The 21,601-nt window shown below is 43.5% G+C and overlaps 1 protein-coding gene across 1 annotated transcript in view; it reads right to left on the minus strand.

Moving 5' to 3' along the window:
- The window catches only part of RGS5 (regulator of G protein signaling 5), a 122,143-nt gene that overhangs the window by 77,794 nt on the left and 22,748 nt on the right, over nucleotides 1–21,601 (minus strand). Inside the window, exons 2-3 of the mRNA XM_077278501.1 lie at nucleotides 2,864–2,974; nucleotides 159–220 (exon numbers count right to left, since the gene is read on the minus strand). Of these exons, the coding sequence (XP_077134616.1) occupies nucleotides 159–220; nucleotides 2,864–2,974 (173 nt within the window). The remainder of the gene's footprint in view (nucleotides 1–158; nucleotides 221–2,863; nucleotides 2,975–21,601) is intronic.

The following is a 21,601-nucleotide window of genomic DNA, read 5'->3' on the forward strand; positions in this document are numbered from 1 at the left end:
AAGGTCTGGATTTTCCAGCTAAAGAAATATTCTGCTTGTGGGAAAACACATTGAGCTATATGGGGTCAATGGCATTGATCATGGTGATGCTAAGCCTTTACTGACGTGACACAGACAGGAAGCCGAGGAATGCGGAGAAGAGGGAGATGGATACTCACAGCTGTTCTGAAAGAGCTTCTCCAGAGAATCTTTCCACTGGACGGCCTCATCTACTGGTGGCCTGGTGAAAGAAACACCACACATGAACCATATGAGCTAATCAGGCTCCAGGTAATCATCCAATCAGCTTAAGGTCATGAACTGCTTCATTACCATTACTCTGTAAAACATTGTAATGTACCATACCTCAATTTCACGGGTCCATCAATTATCGCAAAACGCCTGAACCCTAGAACACAAAGCAGACCTAAACCAAAATGTTTCATCCACCATTTTTCACATTTTGGACAGTAATGGCTTCCTTTGTTATTCCTTGTTGTGCCTTTTCATCAACACCTTTCTTGTTCAGTGTTTTTTTAACCGAGGTTTTAGCAGATTGTATTAATAATCAATGTAGAAATCCAGGTCATTCAAAGAGGTTCATTTACTTGTTTTGCAATTGTTTGTCTCCTCTAAAGTTTTTGTGGAACACTATGGAGTTGTGCTAAGTAACATATCACATTGGTGCCTATTTCTACTGTTTTTAGCTTGATTTGTTTTTTACCAAATTTTGTCCTTCTTTAAGCCCATGTTACATTTGCTTGATTGTTGTTGTTTTTTTTTATGTTCACCAATGTGGGCTTGAATTTTGCTTTCAAGATGTTTTCAACCGTTTCCTCAATTACAACTTTTTAAAAAGTCAAACATTGTTTAGCCCATATGCTCTCCATTCTCACCCTGGAGTAATTTTTATTATTTTTATTTTATTATTTTATAAGATATTGTAAATTTGCAACATTTTAGTGGAACATACAACATTTTGTTTTAAAAAGGCTCAAAACAGATTAAAGAGGTTAAAGAGAAAAAAATGAAAAGTGACCTAAAAAAACCACAAATCAAGAATAGGCCTCTGGTCTATTCCAGTGTTTCTGGTTTGTAAAATTTCAATTGCAGAAACAGTTGGTAGGTTTTGTAGAAATAGTACATATCTTACATTTGACTTTGTTTTTTCTCCTTTAAAACACAGTAACATGATGAAACTAATAATGCAATATTCCTATTAAAAGTACATTTTGGAAGTGACATTTTGTTCATTGTCTTTGCATCCATTACTTGAAATAGTAATTGACATATTACCCGGAGATTTCAGCCCGCAGCAGCAGAGAAGCACAAAATTAGATGTTCTGTGGGATATCTCACAGTCGTCCAATAATTGCTCCACAATTAGATTAAAGCGGTACCATAGCCACAGTATTCAATAAAGCAGTGTCATTTAGGGAGGTGTTCAGAGTAATGAGAAGAGCACAGACATAATTTAGATAGGGCTTCTGCAGTGTGCCAGCAGGAGGAAGCTAATATCACACATGAAGAAGTCATCGGCACATGCACTAGTTCATGGAAGAGATTCTAAATAGAAGTAATGTCTGAATATACTTGATATTAACAATCAGTCCAGAGGAAAAAGTGCAGACTGTTGATATTAATAATAATGATAATAATGATAATAATAATAGTTGTGAAAGAAGCACAAAGACTTCTTAAAGGGGTTGTTCGCTACTAGGACAACCCCATCTCACTCTGAGTATTTTCCCCCATGAAAATAAAACACCTATACTCGCCTCTCATGCCAGTACTATTCCAGGGCTTTTCCTGGGTGGGATCACGTGAGGTTATGTCACATGAGCCCTGCACCCAATCAGTGCTGACGTCACTGTACGGAATCAATAGGAAGTGAGTGGCCAGCGGCAGCTCCACTCCACTAAACTGACTGTTTCCTGACTATGCCTTCAACTCACCTCTCTGTCTATGATGTACTCTCTTGGCTTTTAACCTTTGACCTCTTTACTAGCCAGTCTCATGGCTTATCCGTGAGTAGTGACTAGCGTCACAGCCACTACTCATCTTGAATTATAGCTGTGGCATTCTGCCTTCTCCGCGCCCCTGTTCTGCTCTAGCTTCCCCCATTTTGGCAGATCGCGGAGAAACCGGTGTGTTCTTGAAAATTTTTGGTGCAACTGAGCTGCAATTAAATTTTATGACTTTTCGAACCTCTTACACCATAATTCTGGTATGAAAACTAAAATGAGTAGGGTCCTAGGCTTCTAAATTCTATACTGTGTCAATGACACAGATGAAGCTGTCATATTTAACTCATTGAATGTCGAAAAGATTCGTCACCAAATATGAGTACATTTTCAGATTTTCTTGTGGTTTCCAAGGGATAAACACTACAGAATTAGATGGACTTAACATTTTTTCACCTCACAATGTAACAAGTGAGCAGTTATATCACTGAAAAGACCTCTGGACTCCTAAGCCCAGAATGAGCAAGAATGAAAGTAAATATTTTCCCACAAACCTATACATGAATCTGCACAGCCCTGCCTGCTCGATAACCTGATGTCTACAGATCAGACTTCATGACAGGTTTCCTTAAACTTTTCTACAGGTGTTCCCATTTTATCCATCTGTAATTAAAAGTTCTGAACTTTTTTCTTTTTTCTTTTTTTTGCACAAAAATCTATAAAAGTAGTCAATAGTTGTGAAACCACTCAACACTTTTGAATTAGATGCACTAAAAATGTAATTATGTGAAACACAAGTAATATACTAATTTCTATCCTTGGACTGAAGAGGTGGCCACTGGTGACGCATGAAGAAGAGAATTAATATTGTACTATGAAATACAATGCTAGGTAATTTCATTTCATAAGTAGATACCTACTTAGGTGCCTTGATTGTCTTCTCAGGCTTCTCAGGGTATGGAATAATTAGGTCGATAACAGCATCTGGCTTTTGAAGAAGGGTTCCAAGTTTAGTCTTGATTTCCTTGGCCCTAGAGATAAGATAAATTCAACAACTGTAGTTACTTCAATACATCATACGTATTGATCTACCGTAATATACTTTTTTGCATCTTATTTTCAACATTACCCATAGAACTTCACAAGGCACAAAACATGTGACACAAAAGAATTAATAGAGTAATAGTGACCTCAATATTTCCCATAGTATAACATTGTGTTTCTTAAAGAACCACACAAAATGCATAGAAGACATATTCAAACATTATGTCATGTTTAGGACATGGTTAATGTCCTGTTCTCGTAGGGTTAATATGGTTGGCCTCTCTTTCAAGATGGGAGGGGTATTTATGCTTGCTCCCAGCTAGGGTTCCTTGTCAGCTATACCTTCTGTTTTGGTTTGTGTGTCTGACTCCTGGAGTGTATGTTCGGTCTGCACTGTGTTTACTTTGCTTTCCGTGCGATTCTCTGTTTGCTATTCTGGATTCCTGACCTCTGGCTTTGCTTCTGATTATCCTCTGTCTGGTCCCTTTTGTACTTTGTAATCTTCTTGTCCAGATAACTGATTGTTTGGTATTTCTCTAAGTATTTATCCCTTCTCTGTTCCCCGGCATCTGGCTCCACCCCCTGAATTTCTCCCACTCTGTCACATGTCTAAGGTCCTGTCTAGGTTCCAGATCACTCTGTCACATGTCTAAGGTCCTGTGGGTAATCAGATAAGTACTCGGCGTTTAGCTCAGCTATATGGCTGCTGTGGGCAGCTCTCTGCAAAGCATTAATACCTGGGAGCTGTGACATTTTATTTCTGGAATATTACAGCAGCAGCAGCTTTACCGGAGGGAAGTTGGGGGATTTTGGCAGGAGAGAGAGAGAAAGAGAGAGGGGGTGAAGAGAGAGAGAGAAAATGGGGAAAAGAGAAAGGAGGGAAAGAAAGGGGGAAGAGAGAGATATAGGAAGAGAGAGAGAGACTCGCCACCCGGGCGTGTAACTGGTTCAATAGCTAGTCTATAATATAACCAGAGATGTGTTCTTCTGTCTGCAATTTGCACAGTAGTCAGCGCATGCCGCACTACAGCGTCGTTATCTGCAGGACGTTGGTTGGAGCAGCAGCTTTAGCGGCGGTGAGGAGAGAGAGAAAGAGAGAGAGAAAAAGAGAGGGAGATGGGGGCATATTTCAGCATGAGGAGCATATACAACGATGGAGGGCATATAAAGGATGAGGGAGATATACCAGGATGGGGGGCACATACAAGGATGGAGGATATATATCATCATAGCAGATCAGAGAATTCTCTGTTGTAGGTTTTTAAATATTTGAACAACTCCCAAAAGGATCTGACAACTATTTTGTCTACAGCAACACAAAATGGCTTATTTGCTCCTCATTATAATGGCAAACTTTATTAATCCTATTTACAACTACTGCCCTGCTTAAACACGACTGTCTCTTCAAGGAAAACAACTGAATTCCGCAGTATTGTCTGCTTAATGTTTTTCTAAATTGTCTCAGTCATTTCCTTGCAACAATTCCTTTTACATGTAATTTTAGTGCTGTCCACCAAATCTCTGAAAGGCTAAACATGAAATAGTTTCCATGAGTATTTTGGATTACACCCTAAAAATGTCTCAAATTTCTACAAAGTTGTCCAGTTCCTCCCAATCTAGGATCATATTTTCCTAACATCCACAATACCTGGAATCTGGTTAAATTTCTTACACATATGATTTTTGGGAATCAGCTAGAACACTAAACCGTATTTCACCATATATAGAAACTTCTGGACATGTTCAACTGATCAGCTTTGGGAAGGATTCAATATAATAAATCAGAGACCTAGCCAGACAATAGTGGCTTCATTGGACACTTTTGAAGATCTTTCTGTCCATTGTGTGGTGGGAAAAGGAGTTAATGAGTCTTTAACAACTTTTTCTTATTCTGATGCGCTCTCTATTTACATAGACCGTTTTACATTTAGTCATTTATTCATCAAAGTTTTCTATATCAGAATTCTGGTGTAAAACATTTTGAAAAGTTGCCAATTTGTTTACAATATGCACAGCTACACCAAAAAATTGCAATGTTTGGCATCGTCAAGCATCTTTCGATCTTTAGAGCTTTTGATGAGCCAGGGTGGGACCAGGCATGGCAATGCCTGCCTGACAAATTCATGAAAAGTGGTGGCGTTTCTTACATCAGAAATATTACTCAAGTCTTTAACTAGAGTAGCCTTTCTGGCAAAGCGCACAGAGACATGCGCCCCTGATAAGATACGCCATAAAGTGGAAAGCGTGTCGTAATGAATTTGGCGCATCTTATTCTAGCCCTTCATCGGCATAATAGACAAGTGGCCAAGGCGTAAACATTAAAGGGAATCTGTCAGTAGGATTAACCCTCCTAAGCCATCTATATGGGCATTCAGGTCATAGGAAGTTGAATAAAATGATACTTTGATATCTGCAATCTGACATATTATTCTATGTTTTTCTTAATATGTAAATGAGCTGTTAAGATCTATGGGTCAGACATAGATCTCTGCCTCTAGAGCTTATATTAAATGAAAGAGGGCTTTACCAGTGTGAGACATGTAATGACTGACAGTCTGCTCTCCTGATCTACATGTCTCACACTTGTGACATCCGTTTTCATTTAAAATAATCTCTGGAGGCAGATTCTCAGGGAGATCTATGTCCGGCCCATAGATCTTAACAGTAAATTTTCATATTAAGAAAAATGTGAATTGCTCTGGACTAAAAATTCTGATTACTAATATCATAGTATCAATTTATTCAACTTTTTTACTTTATTTAACTCTCTATGACCTACCGGCCCATACAGGTGCATTAATTAGAAGGGTTGATCTTACTGAAAGATTCCCTTTGTAGCACATATATGACGCTGGGTACAATTACAAGAGTAATTAGAGTAGGAATAGGCTATGCTATAAGACTAAACAGAAAAATATCTACGCAATGATTTTGCCATAAAAAATTAGTAAAAAGCTGAGGACATTTTAGAGCTACCTGGTCATATTATGTCTTAGTACTGATGCAATAGCCATATCAATTAGATAAATGTTTACCACATGGCTTCCTACTTCAGGATCACTTGTCTATAAAACGGGTCCTTTTACAACCGAGGGAAGCCCAGAATGGCAAACATCCAACTTCATGTAGAAAAAACAGGAAGTATTACCCAACCATCATCTTGGCTTGTATTTCTAAAGCTGTTGAATTTGCATTCATCCAGTACCTGACTCTATCATTACCTTCACCAAGAACACAGAACCGAAGGTGAACTGAAGTGTTTCTGAGCTGTAGTTGTTAGATAAAATCAATATATCAATTACTCAATTGCGTCAAGAACTAGTGAAACTTGGCATAAACATGTCTGCACCAGATGTGAATATATCCACTTCCCTGGAAACGCAATTAAAAGGGATGAGGGAAAGTTTGTAGGGGATTGTTCGTGATGCCACCTGTGGTATTCGGCTATATATGGCTGACGCTGCTTAAAGGGACTGCTGGGGCCGATGGTGATGCAGCTAGGATGGTCCTGATTCCCACAGGTGGAGCGGGGCCCCAGGGCTACCAGAACAGTCTATGAAGGGTTGTGGAAGTTGGGATGCAGGAATGATTGGAGGACACAGAGACTGTAGTTTCTTTACGTTTAACTGTAGGTGCAGTCCGGAGCAAAGGTACAGGTGGTATTGGAAATCCGGGCAGCCTGGAGGCAGTTCAGAATCCCCCTAGCCAGGTGGGGTTGGAAGCTTCCCTGCTGCACTGTTCTTTAGGTTCTTGCTGCCTTAAGCTCACTTCAAGTCCCTCTCTCAGTCTGTCCTTTTGGTAGAAAACTACCCACAAGGCAGGCAGCTTGAGCCTTTTCTTGATGTCACTCCCTTGTGGTGACTCCGGGCTCTCTAGTTTGCTGCTTTGCCTTCAGGCGTCAGATGTGGCCAGTAGACCTGCAATCTCCTGTTCTCCAGATTCAGTTGCGGGGCATGCAGTTTCCACACAACCACGGACTCCGGTGTCCGGTCTGTTGCGCTCAGTCCTGGGGTGAGCTTAGTCGCAGCTCCTACCCCAGCTTCTCCCCATTTGCTTCCTCTTCCTTCACTGTCTCTGACTCACTGACTAACCCTGCCTCCAGACCAGAACTTATCAGGGAAGCTTCCCTGAAACTGGGTTTAGAGCTCCCCCTTCTGGTCTGGAGTCAGGAAAGTGTTGCATGCTAGTGTTACCTGTAAAGGGGATTCCTTCTTGCTTCCAGGCATGGTATTACCCCCTGTGAGGGAGGCACTGCCACTGTGGCATCCAGACTCCTGGGGTGCCACAATTCAATCATCTCTACTCATAAGCCCAAGTCCCATTTTGTGGGGGTGTTCAGAAGTAAGCCCCAACAGGACCAAGGAACATGGGATAAAGCGCAGTGTAAAAGCACCCTTACATGAGTATTCAATAATAAGGTGAGTCCTCCATAGCAAACAGCCATTTAAATGGAATCTGCCAACAGGATTTAACCCCACAAACTATTTATACAGTATATGCATTTACCTCTTAGTCTAGTAATGCCTTTACATGCTCAGTTCCTCTATTACTGAGAAATCGACATTTGAATTGATATGAAAATGCGGCTGTAGATCGAAGGCCTCTATTAATCCAGCACTATTCCCTCCTATTTGACTGACGGCTCCTTTGCCTGAAGCCACACGGCATAGAGACTATCAGTCAAGCAAGAGGAGGCAGTACTGAGCGGGGAATAGAGCTGGAGTGACAAAGGCTTCAGATCTGCACCCTGATTTGTATATCAGCTAAAACATTGATTTCTCAGTAATGGAGGAACGGACTGGTCATGTGAACTTATTGCTGGACTTGAAAGAGCAACATGCACATTTGAATAGTTTGGTGGATTAAATTCTGCTGACAGATTCCATATAAAGTTTAGAAAGGATAGATGACCAAGAGGAACTATTTGAAACGTCAAGTGTCACATAAACATGCCAAAGAAAGGCATTTACAAGTCCAAAAATTACAAATAATAGAAAAACACTAGAAAGAAAGTTTCCATAACTGGACCTATATCTATTCTTCCAGATAAACAGCTGCTATTTTCAGAAATGTTGTTTATTTATCCACAAACGACCGCATTAAAAGGAAGAATTTTGCTAGGTTGAGAACACACAGCTTAAGCTTCTCCTTCAATTAATCTTTCAAAAACTAAACATTTTATGAGTTTTTCTGATGAAATGGAGCAACAGGTTTAAAAGAGAAGGAAACAATCTTGAAACAGAGATGTACACAGAACGTGACTTTTACAAGGTAGACGACATGTTAGGTTCTCTATTTAAGTTATGAAGTTGCACCTTGGACAAATTACATTGGATCACTCTTTGATCTATTTTGCATTTTTTTCTGCTTTCTTCCAACCAATACTTTTTTAATCTGATGTCTTCTGACGATATTTATTTTTTATGTAACTTGATGTCATGTATAGAATCTATCAAGAACTCCAAACAACTTTTTGTGTCCAAACTCACCACTAATGGTATAATTATAGAAGGCTAAGAGGTAGTAGTCACATCCAGACCCTGGTGTCTTAAGGGCAATGTTAGGGCTCAACAAGTGAGATGGATCCTCTGAGCCCAAGGTCCTGGTGGGCACATGGACTCCAGGCATTAATGCAAAAAGCTGGAAGGCATGTGAGCAGCGAGGACTTGGCACACTCTGGAATCTCAGGATCAGCAGAATGGATAAAGTGGAACCCAGCAGAGATGGAAGCAAGTAAAGCATACTATGCACAAAAGGTGGTGCACACCGAGCATAGAAGTCTAGAAACGTAAACCCAAAACACAGGTGTGTGTGTGTCAATGGGCCTTTAATAGGTCTACGAAGATAGGAAGATGATGTCATAGATTCACGCAGGGCAACATGAAAATCCCGACGTGGAGCACAACACAGGGAAGCGGACCTAGGAAAAGGGAGCGAAGCCTGGGATACCCAGGCCAGGTGAAAGTCCTACAAATGTTATAAAGGAAATTATTGAGACTTCTCCACACTACCAAAGGCCTTCATGCACATTAGATGAAATTAATCCAGTCCCACCAAAATCTCCACCATCTGATGTGGCTGGAGGCCTTCTGACACTACCTTAACACATGATGCCATCGGACAGAAGGATCGAGCTGTTTGAATTCCCATTTTCTATCCTGGTTGGCCTTCTCTTTTCTCCCCTATAACAAGACATGAACACTTTGCTCAGCCGAGCGCTCCTGTGTATGGGGGAGTCGGGAGAGATAGCTTTTTGCCAAATGAGGACATAGCTTTTCAACCAACAATTATTTCATGTGTATGACTAGTTTGAGGGGCATCCAGAAGGTCAAAACTGCCTGATCTTCTACTGAGCTAAGCTGAAAATATGGACTAATAGCAGTAGAGCCCTCTGATATCAGCTTGTTGTCAAAGGATGCATCAAAAAAATATTTTGGAAATGAAATACCTTTAAAATAAATGTTCATATGACAAAATAGTAATTATAATTCACTTGGCTTAGTGTAATCTGTGTTCGCAAATTGGCTATTAGTACAAAGTCTTTGAGTTGAAGCCAGATACGTGCAATATGTAAGGCCAGGGGACCTGAAAGGAAACAATAGACGGGCACAGATTGTTATGAGCAAGGTTTCCTTTATGCCTGTGCCACCCAGTCTGTACATTGCAAAATAGGAAATGCTCTGATGAAAAGCTTAATCGTAAAATGGCCTTCTTTTCACCAACCACTCTCAAAGGAAGCAAGATCCAGAAGGTCAACCTGTTACTGCTGATGTGGACTGCTAATGGACATATTGTTTGCAGCCTGTGATGAAACAGGCATTACATAATGGTACATTCTTTTGGCGTCTGGAAAACGTAGAAGATCTTGAACATTTGATAATTCTGGCCAGAAACTGTCCAGAATCTGGTTAATAGAAGTCAACGTGGGATTGACTATTCAGGAAAGTGCAGATACGTTAACTTTAGAATGCTTCTAATTTTGCAAAGTGATAGACAAAGAAGAACTCAATGTAGTAGGATCATAAATCAGGACTGTTGGAAGAGCAATGCAGGATTACAATATAGGCTGCTTACTCATGACTTACTGGGAAGATTGAGCATCAGGTTAAAAATAAATCTTCTGCCATTGTAAAGGCAATCAAAAGTAAATCTACTCTCCCTTCCAAATTGTTCTCTGCAAATACACTAAAATATGTGTACACACAATTCATCTGATATTGCAACACATTCATCCGTCCATGGCATTGTTTTATGATGTACAGACTCTGTGTTCCCTCTCATCATCAACCCCTGATGACAGCGTTTACTCACTTGCAATGTCCGGGAAGTGTGCGCTGAGGCTTCACCCAGCTGATAATCACAGCAAATTGATGCCATATGTGATAAAGATGTAGGATGCTAATATTACTCAAATTCAGCTAGACAGGAAAAAATGTTCACATATGCGAACTTTATAGTGAAAGCATTGCCAAATTACTGCAGAAGAAATGTCAGCAACAAACTTACAGGAAAATTAAGGAACAGTGGAGTTTCACTGCAAACTCAAGTTGACATATGGAACACAATGTGCAAAAGCAAAATTATCAAAAAGGTATGGCTGCATTACATGAATGAAGAAGGTTACTCTGCGGCTAAAAACCACTGCAGCTCTGGGCCACTGTGGTCTTTCCATTGTTTTCTTTCACAATTACTTAATCTTGCAGACAATCTGCTATTTCACCTGGAAGATTAGGTGATTGTGCAAGGAAACAGCGAATGCAGACTAAATGGATCTCTGACAACCTAAAGGAAAATAAATATTTGATTTTTCCAATTATTGCCATTTTCTCGGTCCCCAGCCACTTTTTCATAGTGATCCTACCGGAACAGACCACTTTCGGACACCGCACTCCTGTGATTCGTACTGATAGAAAAGTGGTGGAAACATGAACACTAGCTTGCGCTTCTACAGGTCCATCAACCGCACTTTACGATGTTTATCCATATAAAGAAATATAGGACTTTATCTTCAAGGATCGGGTGAGTGCTGCAATTCCTCATTTTCTTCTTTATTGTTTATCACATGCATGCTAAGACTGTGCACCACCCTGAAGAGATCCTTACAGAAGGTTTATGAACCATACCGGGCTTTATTCACACTCATAAAAAGCTTTAAATTTGGTGCCCCCATGTCTCCTTTGGAAATTACTATTATTATTATGTTATAGCTACCCGGTTAACAGCTTAATCATAAATCTTTGCGTATCCTTGATCTCGACACAGCTGAGTGTTACAAGACGGTTCTATATGTTGTCTACCCCCTTAGAAGGCTGAGTCTAGTCATGTCCACCACTAGAATATCGGGTTATGTTTTTGGAGCTGGAGTTCATGTCATGTAATGTGGATATGTTTAAATATAATTTGAATGTAATCTCCTATGACACAGGAACGATATAAATCTTTGCACCGTGTTAACCAGTAGATATTCCATAAAGATGTGGTACATTCTGGTATCCTCCATTTTAAACAATTAACCACCATTAAAAGGTATCAACCACTGAGGACTCTCAATTCTAAATATTTTTCTATCTCTTATGACAGATTCTCTATTCATTTTTGCACAGCTATCACCTTGTTAATATGACGCCAAAATATAAGGTAAGTGACTAAAGTAAATTATCAACAGTTTAGGTGCGTAATGTTTAAATGATACGCTTCACGAAGCAGCGTTAAGACTTTATATCCACTTCTGGCTAGTACAGACCATTAACTGTGACACAGGAGGCTAAGAGGACACTTGACAAAACGGTGGTAGCTACTGACAGTTGGCTCAGCAGGATACATGGCCGAAACCAGCTGCACATCAGCTAATGCTTTCCTGCTGAAAGATTCATAACTAAACATTTACACAGGCGACACTGCAGTTCCCATTCATGAGCAAACAGACTCACGTACGGCTGAAGAACCCCCTGAAGTGAAATCGAATGGAGCTAGATGATTTCTGTGTTGAGCTGTTTCAGAAATGTGGACGACACCATAGGTCATTCAATAACTAAAAAATAGATTAAATATCTGCTTGGAGCAATAATTCTGCTGACCTGAAATAACATTTATTCTCACCAAACAATCCTACTTTGCATCAGCGTATTTCACATAGATTCCTTGGATGACTCACGCTCCGTATGTAAGATGTTGTGGGTTATACGTTCTTTTAAATTCCTGCTTCATGCAACTGCAATCTGTTGTGTATCCGCTTTTTGGGCTCCCCTGGTGGTTGCTGGTGGTACTGGTGACTTGTTTGCACTTTGCTTCTTCTGTTCACCTGCTTCCATCAGTGTTTGGGAGTTTCCTATTTAGCCTTGCTCTCCAGTCATTTCCTTGCCGCCGGTCATCATTGTAACCAGAGCCTTCGGTTGCATGTTCCTGCTACTAGTCTGCTGATCAGCTAAGTGGACTTTGTCCTTTTGTTTTGTACCTTTTGTCCAGTTTGCAGTTTTTGTAATTCTCTGTAGCTGGAAGCTCTTGCGGGCTGAAATTGCCACTCCTGTGTCATGAGTTGACACAGGAGTCTTAAAGTAATTTCAGGATGGTTTTTGAAAGGGTTTTCAGTTGACCGTGAAGTCCTCTTTTGTATCCTTCTGCTATCTAGTAAGTGGACCTCTCTTTGCTAAATCTACTTTCATACTGTGTATGTCTTTTCCTCTTAATTCACCGTTATTACATGTGGGGGGCTGCTATCATCTTTTGGGGTATTTCCCTAGAGGTAAGCCAGGTCTGTTTCTTCCTCTACCAGGCGTAGTTAGTCCTCCGGCTGGCGCGTGGCATATAGGAAGCCGTAGGTATGCTCCCTGGCTACTGTTAGTTGTGTGGTAGATTTAGCTCACGGTCAACTCGAGTTTCCATCACCCGAGAGCTCGTTCGTTACTTATGTGTTTTTTACCATTGGGAACCATGCCATTGGGAACCATGCCATTGGGAACCATGACAGCAATCATATTGTTCTGGGCTGTTTCTTTAAATAGATTTTTCTGTTTAGTAAGAATTGCTCTCCAAATGCTTAAAATGTAAAACTAAAAAACCTTCGCAACAAACAGTGGGGAAAATAAGTATTTAATGCACTGCCGATTTTGCAAGTTTTCCCACCTACAGCCCTGAAACCTGAAAGATCTGGAGAAGATCTGTATGGAGGAGTGGGCCAAAATCCCTGCTGCAAACTTGGTCAAGAACTACAGGAAACGTATGACCTCTGTAATTGCAAACAAAGGTTTCTGCACCAAATATTACATTATTTTCTATTGTATCAAATACCTATTTCATGCAATAAAATGCAAATTATGTAAAAATCATATAAATGTGATTTTTCAAATTTTTTTTCAAATTCTGTCTTTCACAGATGAAATGTACCCACAATAAAAATTACAGACCTCTCCATTCTTTGTAAATGGAAAAACTTACAAAATCGGCAGTGTATCAAATACTTATTTTCCCCACTGTACTTATTTTACCAGTAATGCTCCATTCATATGCATAAGCTTTCCCTTCTTCCCTGCTTACAAAAAGAATATATATGATGTGCAACATCCCATCTGGGTGTAGTATTGAAGTCGTACAATCAGTGACAATTTGCAAACGTCTGTAGTGAATGACTGGATGGTCTAGCTTTCTAATACTTAGGTTGTACAAATTTCAGAGAATGAAACCATAGAGGAAATGGTTTGATAAAGGGTGCATTTACACTGCATGAATAGTGTTCAATGTAAATGCTTGTTACCCTATAATCAGGCAGCATTAACGCTCTGCTAATTATCTAGCAAAAGAGCTAAACATTAATGTGTCCAGTCATTACTGTATTTTGCGGATTATAAGATGCACCGGATTATAAGACGCACCCCAAATTTTGAGGAGAAAAATAGGAAAAAACTTGCGTCTTATTAATTACCGGGGGGTGGTGGCTGCTGTGAAGCGGGGTCCCAGGGTCAGTGCTGGAGGAGGCAAGAGTGGAGGGTTGCTGCAGCCCGCCGGCTGGGATGAAGGGGTGTTCAGATGTACGCTGCTGCGGGTGTTCGGTGGTGTGGGGGCTCTGCCGACATTTTTTGAAAGCCAAGAGGCCCCGCACTTACATGGTTTCCTATGTGGTGGACTCTGGGAAAATGGCTGCCGGGAGTGGTGCATGCACAGATGGAGATCTTGGCACCAAGATCTCGGGAGATGAGATCATCTGAACACCCCCTCATCCCAGCCCGCTGCATGCAGCAATGCTTCACTCTTGCCTCCAGCAGCGAACCAGGGACCCTGCTCCACCGCGTCCGGTAAGGTATATCCACATTAAAGATGCCCCCCCATTTCCCCCCCAAATTTTTGGGGAAAAAAGCGCGTCTTATAATTAGTGTTGAGCGATACCGTCCGATACCAATACAAGTCAATGGGACACCAAGTATCGGAAGGTATCCTGATGGTTCCCAGGGTCTGAAGGAGAGGAAACTCTCCTACAGGCCCTGGGATCCATATTAATGTGTAAAATAAAGAATTAAAATAAAAAATATTGATATACTCACCCGTCCAGAGGCCCCTGCACCTTACCGCTGTTAACCAGCAGCCTGCTTTGCTTAAAATGAGCGCGTTCAGCACCTTCCATGACGTCACGGCTTCTGATTGGTCGCGTGCCACTCATGTGACCGCCACGCGACCAATCACAAGCCGCGACGTCATTCTCAGGTCCTAAATTCCTAGAATGAGGAGTTTAGGGCCTGAGAATGACGTCGCGGCTTGTGATTGGTCGCGTGGCGGTCACATGAGCGGCACGCGACCAATCAGAAGCCGTGACGTCATGGAAGGTGCTGAACGTGCTCATTTTAAGCAAAGCAGGCTGCCGGTTACTACCAGGGCGCGTCAGAGGGTGAGTATATCCCTATTTTTTATTTTAATTCTTTATTTTTTACATGGATATGGATCCCAGGGCCTGAAGGAGAGTTTCCTCTCCTTCAGACCCTGGGAACCATACACTGGGAACTTCCGATTCCGATTCCCGATACCACAAAAGTATCGGATCTCGGTATCGGAATTCCGATACCGCAAGTATCGGCCGATACCCGATACTTGCGGTATCGGAATGCTCAACACTACTTATAATCCAAAAAATATGGTAGCAGGCCAGAAAATCCTTGCGTAAAAATGTTCATTCTCGACTGCACATCAGCCTGTGTAAACAAGACATGTGTTGGCGAGAACAATGGCAGCCTATGCGCACAGAACAATCTATTGCCGATTGTTCTGCGTTAAATGAAAGAGCTATCAGCCAGTTTAAACAGGCTATTAAATGATCACTAGCTGTCTTTTATGTAGCCAGTCGGAGGTCATTTACAGTCACAGGTCAGCCAGAGTACATGAGCCGTAAGGATTTGACTCATACATACAAAGTAAAAAAGGGAACAGTAAAATGCATCCATATGATATTATAAATTAAGTATAATAGAGGTCTACTGATTATTTGGCAACCTTCGTGTTGCTTTAGGCCAATCTTTTGTCCCATTTCCCAACAGGAACATTTTTAGTCATCCTTTTGTGGGAGATATGCATATGTATAGATATGTTGAGAGAGAAGTAGTTTAGTTATCTGAATTGCTTTGATCACTTTAGATGCCCCTATTAATCTCAGGGCCCCCTCACAGAGCCTGCCATGGATGAGTGCCATCAACGACTATGTGAAATGGTGGGCGGACGTAAGATCCATTCAATGTCATTCTATGATCCTATTTGCTATAAATAAATAAAAGCTTGACTTCTGTAAACAGCATCACCTCAAGATGACCTCAAGGTCACCAAACTGTTCTTCACATTAATTCTCATTAAAATGTGCTTTATTTTTTAATATAAAGTAATACAATTCATGAAAGCTTTACTAGTTCGCGGCTTTAAAATAATAGAAAAAAATCTACAGCATTTGATGAATACTCTTCGAAAGAAGGATGTGGGTGAGTAGGAAGTAGATTACAGACATTTCAGGGAGGATTAGGATTTGTGAATTAAAGCCACGGGAATTGTGCAGATCTATAGAGTCTTTCAGGTATGGTAATAAGCAGTCTTTCCATACCAAGATTTGCCTGTATATTGGGTTTTTTATTGAGTTACCATGGATTTCAGCAAGGCATTTCTTGCTATGTAATATACCATGACTAATTTGGAGACATTATAACTTATAATTGCAGTCGGGTAACAGTATTCTTTGGATTTTGTTTTTTACAATGCACAGTGCAAAAAATATTCCTTTGTTCTACCTAATTATTTATATTTATTGTAGTTTCAGAAAGGGTTTGGTTACGGACCCGAAACGCGTAAATGAAGACTACTAGAAGTGCAGCGCCCCAGAGTCCTGGTCGTTGCAGTACTGATGCTCCGCCGCTAAGGGGGGCTATGGTACGTCTGATGGCATTGAAGGAGTTCACCTGACCAGGTATCACAGACACCAATACACTTCACAGTCTGGCCTCCAGGGGGAGCTAAGGGTGCTATGTATTAGGCCACTCCTCACAATCTGGTAAAACTGGGGGTTGGATAGGAAGTTAGTCAGAAAGCTGACTGGGTTGGAACCAGGCAACATCCTGTGGCAGAGGGTGTTGCAGGGGAAGATTCAGGGGGGTCCCTGTCAGGGGTGGGATCCTGACAGAGGCCTAGCGAACAGAAAGAACGTTACGGGACCGTGCCTGCACTCCGTTGCGGCGGTACCCCAAGAAAGGACAAGAAGCGAGGTTTATTGTGCTGAGTGAGAAACGAGATCAACGCAACAAGGAGAAACACCAGTAGGAGTCGTGCTGTAAGTCGAGGCAACATCCTACTGAGGCGCACAGCCGGTGGCCGGAACGCCGAGGAAGTATTGAGCTCCAGGCCTTACTTCAAACCTACGGCAGGACAGTCAGTTATAGGCGGGCTGTCTCACTCAAATCACCTAAGAAGACATAGGGGGCAACATTTGGAGAGGGGCGACTCTAGGGTCCCGGAAGACCTCTGAGCCTACCCATCATACGGGTGCATCCTAGCCATATCATCTGGGGGACGAAGCAGAACATCATAATCGAGTTGTGAGGGAACTTCAGAAACAGACACAACAGTTGTGGGGACTATCCCGTAAGCACAGCAGGGGAGGACCACAACACATAAGCGCTAGAAGGTAGGCAGAGATTTCCACCTGCAAAGGGAACCCTGGAGGTGCCATCGGACCGGCCGGACTTACGCAGCCCGGTTAACCGTATTCCGGATTGAGGATCCTGAAACCTTCAGTAAAGAGGTAAAGAGACTGCAACCTGGTGTCCTTGTTATTCACCGCGACCTGCACCACACCACAACATCATCACCATCCACACCTTTCATTGGACGCCCCTCAGCAGGGTCACGGACTGGGTCTAGCCACCGTGACAACCCCAGAGCAGAGACTCAGAGGCCCGGTACCGGGTACCCCTCGGCCCTGCGGCAGTGGGGGCGCTCCAACTTGGCGTCACGAACAGGATCTACTTAAGCCTGAAGAATCAGGTCATGTGTGCCTTGGAACTGTGATTTATTGTGTTTGGACTGTGACTTATTGCAAAGACTGTGCATTGCCACTTGCCGCCAAAAACCGCCGCCATTACAGAGCTGAGGAGAGCGCAGGAGAAGAAGAGGGGCATGGAGTAGGCGTGGACCAGCTGAAGAGCGCGAAAGACAATGGCCGCCCAGTCTAAACATTTTTGCATCCTGAGGACGTGTCCGTCAGCAGCCGAGGTCCGCCTTCTCATCCTCTTTGGAGGGTGTAGACCATGGAGACGGGGCCGCCCACGAAAGAGACTGCGGGAAGAAGACACTGGAGAGGAAGCAAAGATGGCGATGCCGGGAGCACCGCGTGGGGACGACCCGACCCAGCATGAGGCTGCACCACCCGACACAGCCCAAGACGCGCCATCGTTGCAGGGACTGGCCCTTACGGAGCTACCGACGGGCAGACCCAACTGGCCACCGTCTGAGGAGTGTGTGGCCGCAGCCGAGGCCCGGCAGATAGCATGCCGCCGGGAGGCCGATGCTCGTGTGACCGCTCGGCTGGGCCAGCCTACGGAGGTCCGCCTAACTCCGGTGTCCCCTGCTTCCTCCATCCCGGCCGTGGCAGAGTGCGAGCTGCAGGCGCAGGGCCTGAGGATCCTGCCGGAGGCAGAACATCTGCGGCGCCTGATGATGGTGTGGAGGAATAGACCCCAACCTGCGGCCTAGATCGACCTGATGGAAGTCGAGGAGGTTCCCCCATCACATTGGGGTGTGGTGGTGTTCTTCAACTCCCGGGAAGGACGGGGAGTTATACAAGAAATTGGAGAGCCACTGCAGGTCCGTGTGGATCGGGAAGAGGTGGAACCCTGCGGGGGAAGGTACGGTCGCGACCTGGAGCCCAGAGATGCAGTGACTTACACCCGGTGGAGGAGGGAGGTTGGCTGGATAGCTCGGGGCGTCCAGCGGTGCGTCGCACTCCAGGCCGCTGCCGGAACGTCGGAAGACAAGCCTTCTGCAGGGAAGGTGCCAGAACCTGCCCCCGCGGAACCCCAGGGAATTCAGACCCACCGTGTCGCTACGGGTCGTGCTCACCCACGAGCGAGGAGGGTGTCCCAACGAGGGATCCTATCGTTACTGGGACCGGTCTTTGCTACACCATCACGACCCGTTTGTCCGGTGAGGCCCGGGAGGAGGCCGCCTCCTGTCCAGCCAGAAACTGAGTAAGCAAGAATGCTTCATCATTTGTATATAGTTGACTGTTCGTTTTCCTATGTGTTTTCTTGCTGCTACAACCTGTCTAGGGTTAACTCTTAAAGGGATCCCTTAGTTTACCCGGGATCCCTATTTTTGCCTTTTTGCTTTTGTTTCTCGTTCATCATTGTTGAAAAGAACTGCTGGATCATGAACACTGCATGATTACAAACTTATTGTAAATAGTTTGCACCTTCTTAAAGGTGCCCTCTACTGGTTTTACAAAGAAAAGGACTCTTTGCGAAGAAACTGTTCCTGGAAACAGTACCGGATTCCTTGCTGCATACTGACTTGCAGCTTGAGAAGTTGCACTACCTCATAGAGACTTGGTCCCCTCTTAAAGGGAACGTTCACCAATAGTACTTAAAGTCGAATAATTCTTACATGACAAAGTTATATGTAGTTAGCTAGTTAATTGTAAGGAATGTTTAATAATGTGTTAGAGAATGAGGACAGGAAGTGAACCCGTATGGGGTTAGTCGGTGAGTCCTCCTAGGAGCCATACAGAGATGGCTCAGTGATCTTGAACTGAGAGAAGGTTGATAAGTTCTATACTGTGTATAGTAGCAGAAAGGCAGTAGGCCCAGGCGGAAAGGGGCGGTCCTGCAACAGAGCGAGAGGCAGTAGGCCTGGGGCAGATAGACAGGCGGTCCTGCAGATGTAAGGATGGAAAGTGAAGGAAAAGTTGATTAGCCTGATAGTGTTTTTATAAGAAGGTCTTTAGTGGATTCAGTGTGTACATCCTTAAAGGCAACGTTAAATTATTGTTCAAAAATTTTCACTTAGTAGAATACCCGGTTGGGTAAGAAAAGTTATTTATAGTATGTTATTTAAAGTATTTAACCATGTTTGTAACGTTCAAGTGTCCTCACCTCCCATAAAGGGAAGCTCTGTTCAAATTTGCTTATTGTTATTGCATTTAAAAATTGTATGTCTTTTTGCTGACATGTATTGCTGTTTTCTTCCCAGTCCAGGAGTACTGGATTTAACCGGGGGGGAGTGCAGCGCCCCAGAGTCCTGGTCGTTGCAGTACTGACGCTCCGCCACTAAGGGGGGCTATGGTACGTCTGATGGCATTGAAGGAGTTCACCTGACCAGGTATCACAGACACCAATACACTTCACAGTCTGGCCTCCAGGGGGAGCTAAGGGTGCTATGTATTAGGCCACTCCTCACAATCTGGTAAAACTGGGGGTTGGATAGGAAGTTAGTCAGAAAGCTGACTGGGTTGGAACCAGGCAACATCCTGTGGCAGAGGGTGTTGCAGGGGAAGATTCAGGGGGGTCCCTGTCAGGGGTGGGATCCTGACAGAGGCCTAGCGAACAGAAAGAACGTTACGGGACCGTGCCTGCACTCCGTTGTGGCGGTACCCCAAGAAAGGACAAGAAGCGAGGTTTATTGTGCTGAGTGAGAAACGAGATCAACGCAACAAGGAGAAACACCAGTAGGAGTCGTGCTGTAAGTCGAGGCAACATCCTACTGAGGCGCACAGCCGGTGGCCGGAACGCCGAGGAAGTATTGAGCTCCAGGCCTTACTTCAAACCTACGGCAGGACAGTCAGTTATAGGCGGGCTGTCTCACTCAAATCACCTAAGAAGACATAGGGGGCAACATTTGGAGAGGGGCGACTCTAGGGTCCCGGAAGACCTCCGAGCATACCCCTCATACGGGTGCGTCCTAGCCATATCATCTGGGGGACAAAGCAGAACATCATAATCGAGTTGTGAGGGAACTTCAGAAACAGACACAACAGTTGTGGGGACTATCCCATAAGCACAGCAGGGGAGGACCACAACACACAAGCGCTAGAAGGTAGGCACAGATTTCCACCTGCAAAGGGAACCCTGGAGGTGCCATCGGACCGGCCAGACTTACGCAGCCCGGTTAACCGTATTCCGGATTGAGGATCCTGAAGCCTTCAGTAAAGAGGTAAAGAGACTGCAACCTGGTGTCCTTGTTATTCACCGCGACCTGCACCACACCACAACATCATCACCATCCACACCTTTCATTGGACGCCCCTCAGCAGGGTCATGGACCGGGTCTAGCCACCGTGACAACCCCAGAGCAGAGACTCAGAGGCCCGGTACCGGGTACCCCTCGGCCCTGCGGCAGTGGGGGCGCACCAGAAGCACAACCACCAGCGTAGAACTACTCATTCTATATAGCAGAGCGGTCAGCTAAATGTCTACCTCCTAACCACTCTCCAATCTCCATGCAGAAGACGTGACTGCAGCAGCTTACAAAACTATGGGCATTCATTGGTGGTGTGACATACAGAAGCCACTCTGGTGAGCACCTCTCTCACCCCCCCATTTTACCTGCATAATACAATACTACCCTACTTACACTTGTCTCCCTCTTTTTTCTAAATAATCTACAAGCAGAAAGTCACACATCTCGAAAAAGCCGAACACTTCATATTGGGTAAATAGTATTAATTCTATCATTTCAAAAGAATCAGGATGTTCAGACAATGTTGCATTTCATGACAGTGAAGGGAAAGTTAGAACTTCAATAATTGGATGATGTCGGCTGTGGCCTCTACATCAACTTCAATAGAATTCAGAAGAAATCAGAATCATATGTCAGTTATAAATCATGTGAAAAATGGCATCCAAAGCACTCAGGAGCAAAAAGACAGTGCCAGGCAGTCAAGAGTGCGGGAGAATTGGATTTCAGCTTCACGTGAATCTATAGACGATTTTTGCTATGTATCTGAAAGCAGCAGGAGATAGAGGCTGAAACACAGAATTCAGGGAAGTGTCACTTGTTAGGGGGCATGCTGTTATTTACTAACTGTGAAGGATTTATCACTAACAGATTAACATTAGCCCGGCAACACCCCCTCCTGTGATAAGCACCTCACTGTCTATGGA

The sequence above is a fragment of the Ranitomeya variabilis genome, chromosome 8 (genome assembly GCF_051348905.1).
Source record: "Ranitomeya variabilis isolate aRanVar5 chromosome 8, aRanVar5.hap1, whole genome shotgun sequence".
NCBI lineage: Eukaryota > Metazoa > Chordata > Amphibia > Anura > Dendrobatidae > Ranitomeya > Ranitomeya variabilis.